This window comes from Pagrus major, chromosome 8, assembly GCF_040436345.1.
Source record: "Pagrus major chromosome 8, Pma_NU_1.0".
NCBI classification, from domain to species: domain Eukaryota; kingdom Metazoa; phylum Chordata; class Actinopteri; order Spariformes; family Sparidae; genus Pagrus; species Pagrus major.
The window spans coordinates 14,918,619-14,936,348 of NC_133222.1; the positions used below are offsets into that span (position 1 = coordinate 14,918,619).

At 42.2% G+C, this 17,730-nt stretch overlaps 1 protein-coding gene across 1 annotated transcript; it reads right to left on the reverse strand.

Moving 5' to 3' along the window:
- Nucleotides 1-160: 160 nt before the first annotated feature.
- LOC141001259 (FYVE, RhoGEF and PH domain-containing protein 6-like) lies at nucleotides 161-16,977 on the reverse strand. The gene is made up of 21 exons (XM_073472276.1): nucleotides 16,816-16,977; nucleotides 13,161-15,084; nucleotides 10,210-10,348; nucleotides 9,876-9,937; nucleotides 9,173-9,203; nucleotides 6,081-6,232; nucleotides 4,542-4,698; nucleotides 4,293-4,380; nucleotides 3,773-3,823; nucleotides 3,622-3,680; nucleotides 3,439-3,510; nucleotides 2,942-3,010; nucleotides 2,545-2,628; nucleotides 2,374-2,453; nucleotides 2,161-2,263; nucleotides 1,896-2,042; nucleotides 1,630-1,735; nucleotides 1,373-1,467; nucleotides 1,159-1,284; nucleotides 911-1,050; nucleotides 161-820 (listed from the first exon to the last, which is right to left on the reverse strand). The coding sequence occupies exons 1-21, from the start codon at nucleotides 16,826-16,828 to the stop codon at nucleotides 784-786; spliced, it is 3,735 nt and encodes a 1,244-aa protein (XP_073328377.1). The 5' UTR covers nucleotides 16,829-16,977; the 3' UTR covers nucleotides 161-783.
- Nucleotides 16,978-17,730: the final 753 nt, after the last annotated feature.

A 17,730-nucleotide genomic window follows, 5' to 3' on the forward strand; every position in this document is an offset into this window, starting at 1 on the left:
ATGTAATGTATGCAATTTATTTCCCCATTTGTATTCAATCACACTGCTTTTCCACCATTTTAATACACACATATTAATTTTTCCACGACGGTAAGAACTGTAAACCAAAGATTTATTTCAGAGACAGAATTTAAACAGTAAACGTGAGATTCATTGAAATTTGAGTACACTATACACACTATATTTACAGAGGATGCGTGTGTAGCTGGGTACAATCTATGTACAGACATCTGATTCATTAAGTGCAATACACATTTTAATACAAATAGTGAGTATTCCCCTGATATGGCATAAAGACTGTGGTCTTAATCGTATAGAAAAAGTAACAATATAAGGTGAGAGTTTCTTACGCCGGCATGGAGAGTGCACGTCGTGTCTTCTGCACTCGGCGTTACAAGCGTGAAATAAAGTAACTTCTATATGAATTTTTGTTGACCTCTAAAAATGATTTGGTTAATGTGGATCAAAATGTCATGACGGTATTCATCACAAATCTATTGACAACAATAAAAACATCTGTACTACGAAGAAAAAAATTAAATTAAAATGTCTAACCATCTAAAATCGCTATAGAGTATTGTGGCGTGATTCTGCCACAACAGGTGTGCTCTTAAAACAAAAGGTAAAAGGTAATAACGGTAAATCTGATGAAAGCAATAAAACATCTGGATTTTGTGTCAGTGCAGCAGTGCAGTGTGGTGTCTCCTGATGCTTCGTGCAGAATTCAGAGAGCACTGAGGTAAAACATTTTCAGGCAAGGGGCGAAAAATATTGTTGGAACAGCTAAAGCACCGTGGCTTCTTTGAATGAGTCGATCCATCTGTTTAAAAAAATGAAAAGAGATTGTAATTAGTATAATTACTGCCGTCACGACATACAATGATAGGTGGCTCCAGTTTTTATACTGTACCTCTGTGCCGTTTGGACGTCGTCAGCTTTAAAAATGTAGTAAAGTGTGTTTTTGTGGTAAAGCTTAAACTGCAACTTCTGTGAAGAATCAGCCTTCAACATGAATCCTAACAGGGGCTGGCTCTCTAAGGCTGCGACATCCTGAATGACACAATTAAAGATTAATGTTAAATGAGCGTGAAATCAACTCCCTTTGGTCCAATTACAACATGACACTGAGCATGTATTGATACGAGTACTAGACCTTACCTCGCTTGCAGCGTACGTGTACAGGACCTTGTCTTTGATGACGAACCACAGCCTCTTCCCCTGCTTCTTATTGCCCTTTGACCTCTGCAGATACCCACTCATAGAGGAGTCGGTGTTTGCTGACACCTGAAACAAGTAAAAACCCATCTGATGAGATATCACGTCGTCATCACCGAATCACAGTGCGTCTTCATCAGTACAAAACATCATTCACCTCTTTGAGGGCTGCTGGTATCTTTTTCTGCTTCCTGGAGAAAGCAAAGGTCGCTCTGTTGCCAGGGGATACAGCTGCTGAGAGGGCTTGTTCGCCTGATGAACAGAAATGTGGAACATGCCGTTCTTAATGCAGAGAAAACACAGAGGATACAAGGTGTGCTTTTGTCTCATCTCCACTGATGTTTCAGCCTTGGACAAATGTGAGACGGTGCATTTGGAGCAGATTGCAATCTTGAAGACTGAAGCCAGACTCACTTTTCTGCTGCTGAAGAACGAGGACACACTGATCACACACGCGTGCCAACTGATTCTTGAGGTATTCAAGTTGGTGTTTGTTGGAGGAGCAGGACTGGCACACCACCTGAGGGGACGATAAAGCAGAAAATATGTTTATGCCCCGCTGTCCTGCTTTTAATCATGTAACAGTTTTTTAATCGGTTGTTTTCATGTACAGTTTTTGACGACGAAGAATATTTCAGAAACTACATCTTCAAAATCTGATCCCTTCTTTGCCACCTTACCTTCCCACACGCACGGCAGTGATGTCGCCTCCATGTTAGCGTGAACTCACAGGTGCATATCATACACATGGTGGTCCGTGGGTCAGGGATCCATATAGGGGCTTTGGATCCCAAAGGAGCACCATCGTCACTATAATTTAGCTCTACCTGAATAAAACATTAAAAAAAACACGTGTTATCTCTCATATCTCATGCATAAACTATAAAATAGACTTGCTCATACACTGCAAGTGCAGGAGGTTCAGTTTCCTAAGATGTTATTTACCTCTTCTAGAGACATGCCAGGTATAAAACTGATCTTCTTCCTGGTGTAGTCACTGATTGCTGTGGAAATGGCCTCGAGCCAGTTATCCCGCTCTGCTGCTGAACTACAGAGAGAGAGAGAAAGTGTGATTACACACCTACGCAGTATTCACAGATCTATACACTACACGGAAAAACCCACGATGAAAAGATATCTTTTGTTTCTGAGCATTACCTCGCTGAGAGAATGAAGGAGCGCTCCACGCTCTCAATGTTCAGCTCATTCTGATAGGCCTCTTGGCTCGGTTTGCTAACCTGTAATTATTTTCATCAAGAGCAGTTTTAATCTTCGTGTATTTAAGTGAAAAGACCAAGAGTGCAAGAAAATAAGGAGTGAAGTTCTCACCTTCATCCCAGCCAGAGACAGCATGTTGTTGAACTTGTACTGGCCTGACTGAACAGGGGTGGTGTACAGCAACGTGTCGTTAAACTGAAGGAGAAATACCAAAGAAACATTATTTATTATCTAATAAGTCGATCACCTTTTAGCTTTGATCTGAAGACAGTCGGAGTCTCTGATCGAGAACTTCTTTAGGATCTTAGCAGCAGCAAGAGCAGCTCTGTTAAATCTGTGACTACATAATGCCTGACATCTTTTTAGACTCGCGTTTGATCGCAATCAAATCGGCACAGAACACATTTTGGACTAAGTGAATGTAAGAGAGTATTACCAGTATTATCATGATTATATTATGTAAGACTGCGGATGCAATACAAGAAGGAAGAGACAGGTTGTACTGTACCAGGAAGAACATTCTGGGCTGCATGACCTTTCTGGACAGCTTCTTCAGTATGCCCTCCTTCAGGAAGATCTGGAGCACAAAAACATCATCAGGACACACGTTTGTTATTTCATGTTGTTTTATTTAATGATTTAACACCATTTTCTGACTCTAAAATGAAGCACTACAGCATATTTTCAGTATTACTAATGTGATTTCCTGGTCATTATAATAATTGTTTTGTGGGCTAAGAGCTAACAGCCTTGAGTTAAATGTCTGCTGGAACATGTGACTGATGTTTACATACTGAAAGTGCACAGAATGACTACTGTTTCCCACAGGCTTTTAGCCCCATGTTCAGTGGACTCTCAGGGGATAACCCCGCAAACTCAGGGGCAATTATTATGTCGCTTCATCTGATTAATGCAGTTAAACCATCTTATTTAAGAAACAGATGGGGTGTATTTATAAATAGCTTACATTTAAAAGAACTCTAAGCAAGATCTTTACAGTCTTACCCGCCCAGGTTGGACTATCTCATGCTGGCCGTTCAGACTGCACTGCACCTGGATCAGCTTCTGGAAGTTATCCTAAGAGGAAATCAGTGGACGTAAGCAACGTACCCAGAGAATTTTATCAACATGTCAACAGAAGATAGAGCAGATGCCTGAGCAGATGCCTGATTTCTTTTAGGCTCTCACCCCTTGTTTCATGATGTCGTTGGCATGATTGGCCACCTCTTTCACTATTGCAAGGGCAGCTGAGTGGACAAAAATGTGAAAATCAGATATGTGATGGACGACATCTTCATTCCACTGACACCATCAGTATGTAAAAAAGTCCTCGGTTTACCTTGTGTGTCCTTGTAATCTTCTGAGTCTTCAGACAGGTTTTTGAGATAGTCTGGAACACAGTTACAACCATTTTAGATCCACAATCAAAAGTCCAGCCAAACAAGTGAACTACTCTGTACACTGGGCTACAAGTGCTCAGTCTTGTGCACTAAATTCCTGGAACGTAATCTGACATTAAAATCCTGGATAAAAAGGTCTGCAGGTGCTTACATAATACAATTATACAAGAGTGACGCGGGCAACATTCTTCACATTTTGGTACTGAGGGGTCGACCCTGATCCATCACACTCATGAAACACTAATCTCACTCATGTTAAAGCTCATGTTATGTCACTAAATCTGATTTGGGCTGCACTTCAAAAATCTTATTATATGAGGATTGAAGAGGCGAGACAGAAATTCCAAGTATTTTAGCGTCTCTGGACACCAGAGGGCAGCATGATGCCTATAATGAGACATGACAAGTCAGGCAACTGTGCAAAGTTTAGCACCCATTGTTTCATGTAATTCTGTATACCTGTGAGTAACAGCTGATATTGAGGAATCCTCTGAACAGGCTTCAGTAGGTAATGCCTCAGGGCCAAGTTGGCACAGCGAGGATTGGCCTTGGACAAAAAAAAAACAACCAGACACATATTTTAAATGACACAGTTTACAGGAACAAACTCACAAACACATTCTCGACACATGAATAAACAATCAAACCGCACTGACCCAAAGACACGCCCCCGCAGACAGAGAAAACAGGTCAAGCAGCCGTCATTACCTCAAACTCCCGTACGACTGCGCCAAACGCTGGGTTCTTTTTACTCTGCTCTTCCAGTAGAGCCACATTCTTGTCGAACTCGCGGATGTAAGTGGAGTACATCTTCAGATAGGGCCCTTTCTTCAGGAAGATGTCTGCTAGTTGAGCATTGTCATCCCTGTACACAGATTAAAGTAGAGTATGAGATGAACTAGACACTGTAATGCCCTCATCAGAGTGTAACTAAGCTGTACAGCATACTATGGTAAGTTATATATTTCAGGAGGATTAATAATAATATATTATTTTGGCCTGTTTCAAAAAAGAAAAGCGAATATTCATATTCCATTCCCTGCGTTGTTGTACAGGAGACAGTAGTGAGTCTGACAGTAACAGATGTAACAGAGTAGAGTCGGGAGTGACCGGAGAATGCTACCCATCAAGAAATTATGTTTACAGACCGGTGGCAGCGGTGACATTGGGTTGCTTTTCCAGTCACTGTGGGCTGTGGGTAACAAGTGGGCCGCAACTTCTCTTATAAGAGAGTAAGACCTCAACACAGCGAGACAGTAAAACACCCAGCTTCTCTCTCTCAGGGTCCACGTAGTACTCCATAGTGTACTGAACAGTTTCGTTACCAACACAAATGAATACTAAGTAATTAAAGTAAATCAAAATGTAATGTGTCCAGTTCGTGGCCACCTCCACCCTTCTGAAAAGACCTTCCACAAGATTTTGGAACCTGGCCGCTCGTTCATTCAGGCACAAGAGTATTAGTGGAGTTGGCCACTGATGTTGAGCGATCAGGCTCAGGTCACAACTTTTGACCCAGTTAACGCGAGAAGTGTTGGACAGGGTTCAGGTCAGAGTTCTGTGCCAGCCAGTCAAGTTCTTCCACTCCAATCTCGAAAAACGATTACTTTACAGACCTTGCTTTGTCATGTTGGACGAGGGAGAGCACCTTCCCCTAACGCTTACCACAGGGTTGGAAGCACATTCGGTATTAAGATGTCTCTTACATGAAACTAAAGGGCTTTTTTACACTACATATTCCTAGCCCACAGCTATCCTCAGCCCTTGTTGATCCTGGGATAACTTTGCCCCTTTCTCACGCACACATTTTTAACCCAGGGTTAACCTGAGCCCGGGGCTATAGGATTCATACTGCACCCCTTCTAACATGCGTCTATGTTTACATTCTGAAGTGATGCTTGACTACTCTAAAAGTCCACTGTTAGCTTAGCCCCATTTCACACCAGCACCTTTAGCCCTATTTCAGGGGACCACCAAACCCCTAGGCTAAAATTGGGGATATCCCACTTTGTAATATGCTAGGATTGTGCTAGTGTGAAAGCTTTCTTAGCGTTAGGCTAACAGCTCCCTTTGGCTGGGGCTAAGAATGTTTTTAAATAGCCCCAGACCAAAAGCGTGCAAAAATATTGTGGCAGGGACTCTAACATACATTTTGCCATATAGCATGGGTGCATACTTGCGCTTTGAGTCAGTGACATTGATCAATACACACAAATGTTAAAATACATGTTCATGATTATGTTGTACCATTTGGCCACTCTCTGCTTCAGCTCTCGGAGGAGGTCTTGATTGAGTTCGTAGAGCTGTGGGAGGGAGTAGAGGATCTGGTTTAGGAGCCGCTCCTCAATCACAGGCTTCCCACTCTGACGAGACGCTTGGGACACGGCATCACGGAAGTCCTGTAGGCAGATAGTAAGCGGTGATCAAATACAGGCACTCAGGCACAGAGGGGAAAACTTCACATGAATGCAGCACAGTCTGATAGTAGGATTGCGACAACGACCCTGCGTTGAAAAATACAAATTTAAAGTTGCCTGCTCTGCAAATCATGTAATCTGGTCTCATAAAACAACACTACAAATAAGTCTAACAGGTAAAGAAAGAGAAATACTGCTGATCCATGACCTACACACACACACACACCTGACTCCCATTAAGCATTTTAAATTTCCAGGATAAAGTGAATCAGGACTAAAAAAGCAGAGAAAAGAGCCTGAGGGTGCTGTTACCGCTTCTCTTTCTGATGATGTGGAGGTTTTTTTTGGTGGTTTATGGGGACACATGCCAAATAAAAACTGGCTACACACTGACTGAGCGCCTGATACAGAGCTCTTGTGGTTAACATGTGTGATCTCTGCATACTACAACAGCTGACAGTGATGGAAGAGCGTCATGTGGGGGAAAAAAACCCAACAGGGTTAACAAGAAGCTGTAGACTTCCGTTTGATTGATTTTCATGTTTTCACTTAAAGATTACGTCTTCCTCTACGAGTTAAGAATATTCTTTCACTTGGAGCTAAAAATCAAAGGTGTTTTATCTTTGTGTTGCTTGAAAGGTTTTTTTTGGAGACAATACATTTTCACCTGACAGGGACAGCAAAAAGAGCACAGCAGAAGCATTACTAAAAATATAGCTGAACTGATAACTCAGATAAAAACACATAACGGCACGTTATCATCGATCACTTCGTGGAAATCTGGCCGAGTGCCTGGCAGAGATGGAAAAGGAACAAATACTAAGTCACCTCCACACTCTTTTGAACTTGGTGTGACTGTTTCTCATTACTGGACTCCATTCCTCTTCAATCTACAGAGACCCGAACACATCCTGTCCGTGCGGAGGAGTCACTGCAGAGAGGAGTCATTATTAATGACTCAGTACTACTACAATCTTGTTTTCCTGACCTTCATCTGCCCAAACATCTGCTCATATGACCAAACTCATCCCTTTTTTGTGAAAATAAAGATATAGCAAAATAAGAGTTAATGACAACTTGTCCCTCTGTCAGTTTAACTTCTAAATGGGAATTCACACAGAAGAGATAACTCAGATTTTTGTTCGAAGACGTGTTTGCTCTGAGGATAATGCCATCAAAGTTCTGACAGTGTGATTGACTTTGTGACTAATTTGCTCAGTTGCTTTTTTCCAGGCAGGTTTGGAGCAGCACTTCCCTTAATGCAAGACAGATTTATCTTATGGGAGACAAGAAAGTAACCTTCACCTTAAGTTTAAGTTTAATGTGAGGGACTTGAACTTTGACCAGCTTTGCAAACACAGTTTCAGCTGACAGTTAACACATCAGTATGCTCCAAACAAAGTGCTTGTCAATTGGTCTAATGAATTATTGAAATATGTAAATAACAGTGCACATTTTCTGGCCATCTTTCCTTGGAGGCATTTACAGTGCTACACATAATACAAATAGTTGTATAAAGAATCAAAGAAGAGCCAGTGAGAGAAGTTAAAATCCTGTTTTCTCATTTATGCACACTTGGCTGATTGCTGCTTAAAGAAGTGGGTGTGATTGACGATTTGTCGGTTTCAGAAAGTTACAGAATTTGTCAGATGCAGCCCACACAATTCAGATTTTAGCTTTTCGAAACCAAAAACTCTGTTTTCATGTGTACAACACGAGTGCAACACTACCAGTACCTTCCAGAATCGATTATCTGGGGCCCACAGGCTAAAGTCGGCCTAATTAAAAAAAAAACTTATTTAAAAACACATAATCATATTAATGATGCTTAATTCTTTGTGAGGTAAAATGCTCTTTGCCCCTGGCTATAAATTATTTTTCATAAACTATGCATGGCAAGCAGGGTGACGCGCAGGAAGTCAGTCAATTAAGGGGACTTGGGATTCTAGTATCATTTTTCATCTTGACAATACAATAGGTGTTTGCTTTTGGCCCGTAGCCAATCATCAAGTTCAGGTTTGGACCTCCAAGGGAAAAAGTCTGGCCACCCCTGCTGTGTGCTGTTATTCCCACATTTAAACTTAAACATATCTATTATGTCTCTGCCCTCTCTGTGACAGCCAACTTTTCCTTCTTCCTGTGATGGCACCGATATAAACACGCCATGTGAACTAGTTATCAGTAATCCTTATCAACTCCCTGTGTGTCAAATAATATCCCTTGGTTGTTTCTACTTGTGATTCCTCTTCCTCTTGCAGCTTTTGTGTTTGATACTCAGTTTAATGTAATATGTTCCATGTTTTCACCACTCCTTCAAGCCAACATGCTGACCACTGAAGCTGTGTTAGTAGTTGTGAGCTAAAATATTCTTTTTATGTAACTTTTTACGTAAATTATTTTCATTTAACTTTTTATGTGCTTAATTTACAGTGAATGAAGAAGTAAACTGGTTAACTTTTAAGAGAAGATGATTAAAAGTTGGTCCACTGGTCTGACAATAGATACAAATACTTCTGCAACCCTGGGGTGTGTTTTCTGACGTTGTTTCTCAAACATATTTTGAGGGAGGTACAGAAAAGAAACCAGATCATCACATCACTGCGGCGGCTTTCGATCCGTCACAGATTTAATTTCTGAAAATACCACGAGTAGACAACATTTAACACCAGACGTGTAGTGTTACCGTCGGATCACACTACTAATGAAAATCTGGGGGGAAACAGTGAGGAATGTGAGCCGTGCGGGCGAGTCTGTGGGGAGTCACGGGGTGTGCCCCAGTGGCTAGCATAATGAAACACATATGGAGAATGTGGGCTCAGACAGTAGACTAGATACAAAACACACAGAATAACACCAGCTTATCACAGCAAACATGGAGCTGGTTTTCATGTGCAGCATAGGGGGATGTGTGGGAGTACTTACAACATGAAGCAACTTTAGGACATCAACAAACCTAAAACAAAGCATTAGAAAAGTTAAAGGGGTTATCATTACGCATGTTCTCTCTTTTACATGTCACAGTGATAAATTTGGTTTTATTTGCCAAGGTTTTGAGATACATGTGTCCACCTAATACACTGGGGTTTAATGGAATTTTGTCTGTGTTGTTCACCGTCAGATGTCCTTTGTGTTCTGATTTCAACATCAGAAGACATTTTAAATTATATTTACATTTTTTTAAATGAAAGTGTTCTCAGTGAACTAAATCATGACACCACTATCCAGTGAACTGATACATAACTCCTGCTTTTTGCCTTTTTTAGGGGTATTTTGTATTCTTCAGTTTCACAGACATCCTGATGTATCATAGATTTTTCTGTCTTTTAATGTATTGTTATTGTGGACAACGTATCACGAGTTACCCCGTCATTCCCACTCCTTTCTAATGTCTTTTGGCCTGTTTTCACCAACAACGTTTGTATCAGAGAAGTAGTCCCTGTTAGACATGTTGACAGCACTGTCCGTGAATTAACCAGGAAGCTGTTGAATGTTCAGTGTTGTGAGCACCACGTTTTCAACTCAAATGAGCTTGACTGGAGGCAGATATCTCAAAACCTGGGAAAATAAAACCAAAACTGTTGGGGTTTTTTTAGAATTCGACTGAAAAACAAATTAAGACTCTTACACACTCTCAGAGCTCATAATTTCTGTGGCGATGTGCTGAATCTTGCTCTTCTTCTGTCCGTTCTGTGTCAAACAAAGAGGTGTGAAAACACAGACTTAGAAAATACAGTGTATTATTATAAATCACTATGTAGTTCACATTTACCCAAACAAGGTTCACAACAAAACTACTCACAGCAGCTACATGCTGTGAGTAGTCATAATGTATTCAGGTATATTCAGAGTCCAGTACGAGGCTGACATACATAAGGTCAATAAAAAAGGAAAGGTTCTTCCCCAAATGACCCCATCTTCTAGGGACTAAAATCATAAATCTAATGGTGTCTGCTTCTCACCGGACTCTCTGGTGGCTGCTCAGGGTCTCCTTTACTGGAGACCGAGCTGCTGTCCTCCTCCTCATCTGAGGTGTTGGCCACGATATCGTCATCTGAGGGGCCATCATCCAGCGGTGCCAGCTCCTCATCAACAGAGCTTCTGTCAAAAGGGCAGGATGTTAGAGTCAGAGGAGAAAAGAGGGAGCTGCCAGAGAGTGAGTTTCACTCACACCCTAATACTCGCAGGCATTTATTAAAAACCCTGTGAATGCAGCACATGATGACACACCTTTAGTCACCCACATGCCACATGATTTGCATAATTAAGAATGTTATTCATAGAAAAGGGAAAAGAGATTGGGTTTAAAATATAAACACCGGTGTCAGCACCTAATATGAGGAGGAGTGTCATTGTGAAAGAAAAACAGTGAGTCCAGCAGTATTCTACATTTCCTGCTCTGATCTACTGGAAATCATAAAAAAAAACACACAGAAAAAGGGAGCATTTGACACAACCAGAAAAAACAACCATTTGGTGATAATCATCAACACTGTAAAACACTTGACTCGGGTCACAGGGAAGCAGTTTGGCTAAACACTGCCAAGTCCAACACAAACAGAAGAACAGTCAAACCAGACACAACCCAATAATCATCAGACACTTTTCTAATCTAACCTCGCAGCGCTGGCTGAAAGAAAACTACAACTACATATCTAAAATGCCACAATTCCCTGAGGGAGCACTATAAGTGAAACAGCGGTCCCTCCCTGAACAAAAATGCACAAAAAAATAGGCCAAGGCTAAGCTAGGAGTGTGTGGGTCGTACACACTGTGACAGGTTTACATCTAACTGCAGCTAGTCTGTTTGTGAGCTGCTCAACGTGTTTTTAACATGTGACCGCAGCACAGTTCGATCTAAACAGGGGGGACACACTAAGCTGCGCGAGTGTACAGTTACACAAACTCTAATCCTATTTTTCCGATTGACTTCTGCTCACTGGTCATTCACAACATACATTCTTTCCATAACAGATTACTTACAAACAATATAAACATACTACAAGTTTAATTGCGTCTATTAAGCACCGAGCTGGCCGTCCTAGCCAAACTTTTAAAGGATCAGTCCACCCAAAAACATATTTTCTCACCTTCCTGAGTACCATCTGTACGGCTTATAAGCACACGCAGACATTTTTGTTTTTTAATCCAGGTTTGGAGCATTTAAAAATTAAATTGGGAAAGGACTAGTAGTGTCTTGTTCCAAAACTGATGTCTCTGTTCCTCTGCTTTTCTCAAACATCACTGTTTCAGACACAGTTACTATGATAAAACAGTAATTAAACAACTGACAGAAGGCTCTGTGGATTATTCAGAGTAACAGAAACATGGTTTTTGGTAGCTAGCTGCACCACTGAGGTGCTCAAATAGCCCCACCTCCTTCAGAAGTAAATTGACTTAGATGCTGTTGTGCCTAACACACAGTACACAAGCCTTGTTTTACTTATAGTGCAATAAAAATATGAAATGTTGTGCCCCCAATGTTGTGTCAGCTTCCCTGTGGTATCGAATAACAATATTTTTCAAGGTATTGTATGGAAGTTAGAAATTCCAGCGTTGTGACAACACTAGTTTCTGGACAGACCCACTGCTTTCTAATGATAACTTGCTCTGAGCAGCACAAATGAAGCTGTGACGATGAATCGATGAATTGACGAATCACAACAACTCCTCTATGACAACAGACTGAGTATGTTTGGGTTGTTGACAAAACAAGACATTTGAGGATGTCATCTTGGGCTTTAGGAAACACTGATCAACATTTTCTGACCAAACAACTAATCGATTAATCAACAAAAGTAAAGTAAATAAACATTGGTTACAGAGCTACTCCTATCACCTTGTATTTGAGTGCAAAATCTATACAACTGATATCTCAAAACCTGAGCAAATACAACAAACGTCTGTGTGCCTTGATAACATGAGACATGATTGAGAAAATGTGTCTTTAAAGGGTAAGTCCACCAATTTTGCAAATTAAAGTGTGTTTACAGGTCTTGGGGAGTGCTACTGGATATGTAAAAAAGTAGTATAAAGCTGTCGCTCAGTGGCTGAGTTGTATTGTGGGTAATGTAGGCGCCAGGTTTTTGGAAAGGAAGTTGTCTAATGAGTCCAACAGTGTTTTTGGAGTGCAATGTTGCACCAGCGGACTGCTTTTCAAAACCTGGTGCCTACATTACCCACAATGCAACCTAGCCACTGAGGGACATCACTGGAGGTAATTTCTCAGATTACATGCAGCTTCCTCTGGAGCCACAAAGGCTTTATACTTTATGCTTTTTCACATATGTAGTAGTACTCCCAAAGACCTGTAAGCACACTTTAATGTGTAAAATTGGTGGATTTACCCTTTAAGAATTGAAAGTGTAAGCACTTTTCTAGCCTAAAATAAAAAACAAAGAAAAAACTGCTAAGCTGTGATGCACTGTGATGGTGACAAACAACCTGACACACAGAAAGCTCTACACTTCCTGACAAAGACATTTTGAACTAATTTCTGTCCTGTCTTGTGGGCCAAAGGTTATCTTGTGTGAGTGCTGCGTCTGATGAACGCTCATGGTATGAAGGAGGTATTTAAATATGTTGCTAGTCTGCCCACAATCCATCAACAGCTGAAAGGCTGTGTATACACGTGCGACACCATACCAGTCAAACTCCCCTGACAGGAATCTGTAACAATAGACAAAATGTGACCTGCTCCTCTGTGATCTTCCTCTTTTCCAAATGACAGAGTCACTCTCTGTGCTCAGCTACACCTTTTAGAGATATATGTTTTTTAAGTAGCCTCAGGTGGTTTCCTGCACTCCCTCCAGGAAACAAGGCTAATCACCTGAAGAACAATACACACACAGGTAAGACTAGGATGTGAGAGAAACAAGACACAGAGACAGGAATAAAAGGCGTCATTATCTACCTCTCACAGTCTGCTGGTGTCTCACACTGCTGTTGTTGTCCAGTGTTTTTCTCAAAGGACATATACGGCTCCTGCTCCTCATAAATGCCCTCATCGTTGTACAGTGAGTTCTGCGAGGCTGTCTGCGGCGAGTAGGAGGCCGGAGTGGATGTCAGGTCCGTCCCCACCTGCACATTCATGTAGTCCGGTATCTCCTCATAGTGAGGGATGTTCTCATAGTAAGAAATCTCCTCTCCATCCACGCTTTGCTCTACTCCAATCAGCGGGCAGGAGAGTTTACGTTCAGCCCTGACATGCTCCGACTTCTGACAAACGTCTTGGTCCCTCTCCACTCTGTGTTCATGACCATTCGCAACACAGTCCGGGCTCTGGCCGCCTCCTTTCACCATCAGCTTGGGAAGCATCTTCACAGAGAGCTTCAAGTCCAGCAGTTTCCGGAAAGAGTTCCTCTTCTGTCCGTCAGAGCGGATGAGGTCAGCAGCAGTGAACGACTTGGCTCTCTGTTTGCCCAGGCTGGACCGAGAAGGCTTGACGGCTCCCGCTGTTAAGAAGTTTCTGCTCACTTTCTCTGCTGGAGGTGAAGGCAGCTCCCTCATTAACCTCTCCTTCGAAACACAAACTTCTATAGGCCTTTTCTCATTATCCCGTTTTTTCCCCTCGTCTTTCCCCTCAAAGGATTCCTTCTTCTGCATCCATGCCATCGGGCTGCTGTGTCTCTGGGGCTTCTTCGGAGCTACCTTGACCATCACACCCTCTGCTGCCACAGTGACGGCAGGAGGCTGGCTGAGCCCCGAGCTGCTAGAAGGTGGACTGTGTGAGAAGTCCGTGTAGACGTCCTCCTGATCCTGATCACGTGTCCCTCCCTTCTCCACCTCCACCTCTTCATTCTCCTTGTCAACTGACACCTCCATCTCGTGGCTGCTGCTGTCCCAGCCCAGGTCTTCTTCCTCCACATCCTCTGCGAGCGTCCGAGGAGCAAAGGTCGGTGCTTTCTCAGGTGCAGACAGAAAAGGCTTCTTCCTGGGCGGAGGGGCCTGCATTGCGCAGGCTTTCCTCGCAGACAGAATGATTGGTTGCTTTTCAGCACCTGATGGCACCTTCACCTCTTTGGCGTTCACGTCCCTCCCTTCCTGTCTTATAATCTCTTCCCCTTCATCCTCCACCTTTTCCTGGCGGGTGAGTACAGCCATCCTGGGTTTCCGTGGTACAGGGACAGGGACGGGCTTCCTAGGGGAGGCTGCTTTGGGTTGGGGCACACAAGACTTATGTTCGGAGCCAAGAGCATCTTCCCCTGGTCCTCGCCCAGGTGCACTCTGAGGTATTACATTGCCATTTGCCTCATCGCTCCACGTTCTGTGAGGAAGTGACGGCCTAACAGTCGCCATGTCGATGTCTGTGTTGAGATTTTTGTCCAAAGCAAACGTTTCTTGAAGAGGTTTATGGTTTGTGATCGTTTTATCTCCACTGTTATCCACAGTACCTCGAGATGGAGGGAGATTTTTTTTATTTTCTTCATTTTTACCCTTGTGCAACAAGTCTCTCTCCATTTTGTCTTTGTTTAATGATGTGTTCCTGATGCACACACAGTTCTCATGGCTACACAGGCATATAGGAATAATATAATCCCAATCTGGCTTTTTGTTCTCTTGCTGTACTCCATTCTGGGAGTTGAGAAGACCTTTGGTCCGCGGGCTCTCTGTTACAGATGTTTGGTGCAGGCTCTTTGAAGCCAGTGGTTTGGATTCCACAGCGGTGGAGAGTTTAGAGAGGCAGGGTTTGGGGGCCAGTACCGGTTTAACCCTCCTCGGGGTGCCAGGAGACGGGAGCGAGAGGACGTCTCCTCTTCTGGGGGTTGAGGGAGACAGCCCAGGCCTCTGGGGCTGGGTCAGCTTTGGTTTTGGGGCCAGAGGTGGCTTGTGCATGCCTGAGGAGAGAAACAAAAGATATGAACTTTAGATTTTTGTGTTAAATTATCTCCTCTGAATCACGAAGATGCAATTTTTTCATAAAGGTGACAAAACAGCACTGTGATGAAGTGCTGTAGTGCTGCACAGATGTCCTGGCCTGAAACTCTTGTTCTCCAGATGTAAGAAAACATGTTTGTTTGGTACAGACCACAACAAATGTCACACGTTCATGATTATCTCCGCCATGTTTTCACCCATGTTCTCTTGTTAGTTGATTGGTTTGTCAGTAGGATTACACAAAATCTACTGAAAGCATTTCAACAAAACTTGGATGGAGGATGGGTCTCAGCCCAGAATAGACCCCATTAACTTTTGGTGTGGATCCAAAGGGACTGATTCATAAATTGTTCTTGCTGTCTTTATCATTGTGAGATTTTTTACATTTTCGTTAATTTCTCAGGGAGTAATGCTTGGATCCTGATGAAAGAAATCAGGTGTTTTTAGGTGGCTGGTATCTATGAGTGAGAAAAAAATGGCGACTGTTGGTCCTTGGCGGAGGTATGCATTCTACTTTAAATGTTTTTTTTAGCGAAAATGAAAATTGTAATGCAAATATGATCATTTCCACTAATCGTGAAACATAATCTGTCAAAATAATCTCAATATGATCTTTTTTAACCATATCCTGCAGCCTTAGCTTCACACACACAGCAGACAGCTTATGTCTCTATTCTAACACAATATAGAAACATATTCTGAACACCCAGATGGATTATTTGATGCATTTTCAGTCTGACAGATGTTGCCCTCATGACAGTCCACTCTTTAACTCAGTAACATTGATCCCAACCCAGTGACGGCTTAGTGTAAGACTGCTGTAAAGTGCTGAACTCCTCAGGGAGGGGGTTCAAATATCACATGCCGTTTGTTTGCCACTCCACACAACAGCACTGTAATCCGGCTAATGGCCCATGTCAACAGGCGGCAGAGGAGGAGGAGGAGGAGGAGGAGCAGATGGGTGATGAGGAAGAGGGGGGGAGAAATGGAGGAGGGGGTGCAGCAGGGACTAGGAAAGAGTCACGCAAACTGGTACATCTGGCTGAACTGGCGTCCTAAAATCTTCTGTGGTGGACAAAACAGTAACATGCTGACCTACTGACAGGAAGGGAGGTTGTTTATTTCCTCTCAGCAAATCACATATTTTCTTATTGAGCAAGAGCCAGTTTGACAGTAGACAAGTGTACAAGGAGAGAGTCTGGGCACAGTCAAACATTGACAGACAGGGAAATGAGTGAGATGTGTTGTTTATGATTGACACACAAGTTAAGTGAAAGGAATAAGGAGATATTTCATTACTTCTAAAAAAGACATGATTGCCAGTCATTTAGCTGTACACACACACACACACACACACACACACACACACACACACACAGGTCTGTTTATTCTTTTCTCTTCTATCTTGAATGTGTTAATAAACTTATTCCTTCTGCTATTTAAATATATAAATTTGAAGGTATAGTGGAGTGGAAGCTGTAAACTGGCTTCACCTTACAGTATAAACAACACATCTGTTGCATTGCGTCTCCCTGTCTTAACAATGTTTATCTGTTTTGTCCATAGAAATAAATAAAACATGCTTATTTCCTGGTTTAATGTCCTGGTCTGTGATGTATTTGCTCAGAAGTGGCTGCACAGCCACTGACAAAATCATTAAATCACCGAGTAACAAGTTTCCAGTCACTTACCTGAGTTCATCATGGCTTCACTCACTTCGTCTCTCTTTTGTCAGCTCTTATAAATCACTGCGGCGGACACAGACCATCTTTTGTGTCCGGATCAGTGCAGGAAGTCGATCCAAAATGAGTTATCTGTCCAAAATGGACATTTTCTCTCGCTTTTGTCCGAGTAACGTGTGTGATCCTGCGGCACACAGTTCAGCTGCAGCGGGCTGCCTGCCAGCGGCGTAATGAACCACTCTGCTCCCTTTTTTGTGTCCCTGAAGTGTCCACTAGAGGTCCTCAGGAGCCACAAACTGTCAGGATCAGTCAGAACAAAAGCAGGTAACTCTAAACTATACTAGTATTAAACTCTACTCAGTCTGAAGAGTCTCAGAGCTCATTGTTGTATAAACTACAACCATCTGCATTCCTATCATACACTTTCTGATTGGTCACCAGTATGCAGGAATTTTCCAGTCCCAGACACACACACATATATTTTCCACACACATCATCATCATTGCTAATATTAACACCACTGCTATGACTCAGAAGCTAGAGAGGAATGAGTGGGAGCCAGCTGACACTGGGAAAACTAAAAACTGATGTTTAGTTAAGGAAGTAAAACTCAAAATAACATCATTTATCAGAGGTGCTTTCACCATGATGTGACTCTGTCAGCAGGATGACAATTCAATCATACTTACGAGAATCAGCGCTGGAAGCTATAAGATGGAAACTAAACTGGGTGAATGATTGTTTTCCATTATAAGTCATAATTATGAGATAAAAAGTCAAAATTGAAATAAAACATTGAAATTATAGATTAAAAAAGTTCTAATCATGAGATTAAATGCCAAAAAATATGACAGATTGAAAATATTTGATAAAAGTCATAATTATGAGATCAAATGTTGAAAATATTGGAGTTAAGTCATAGTT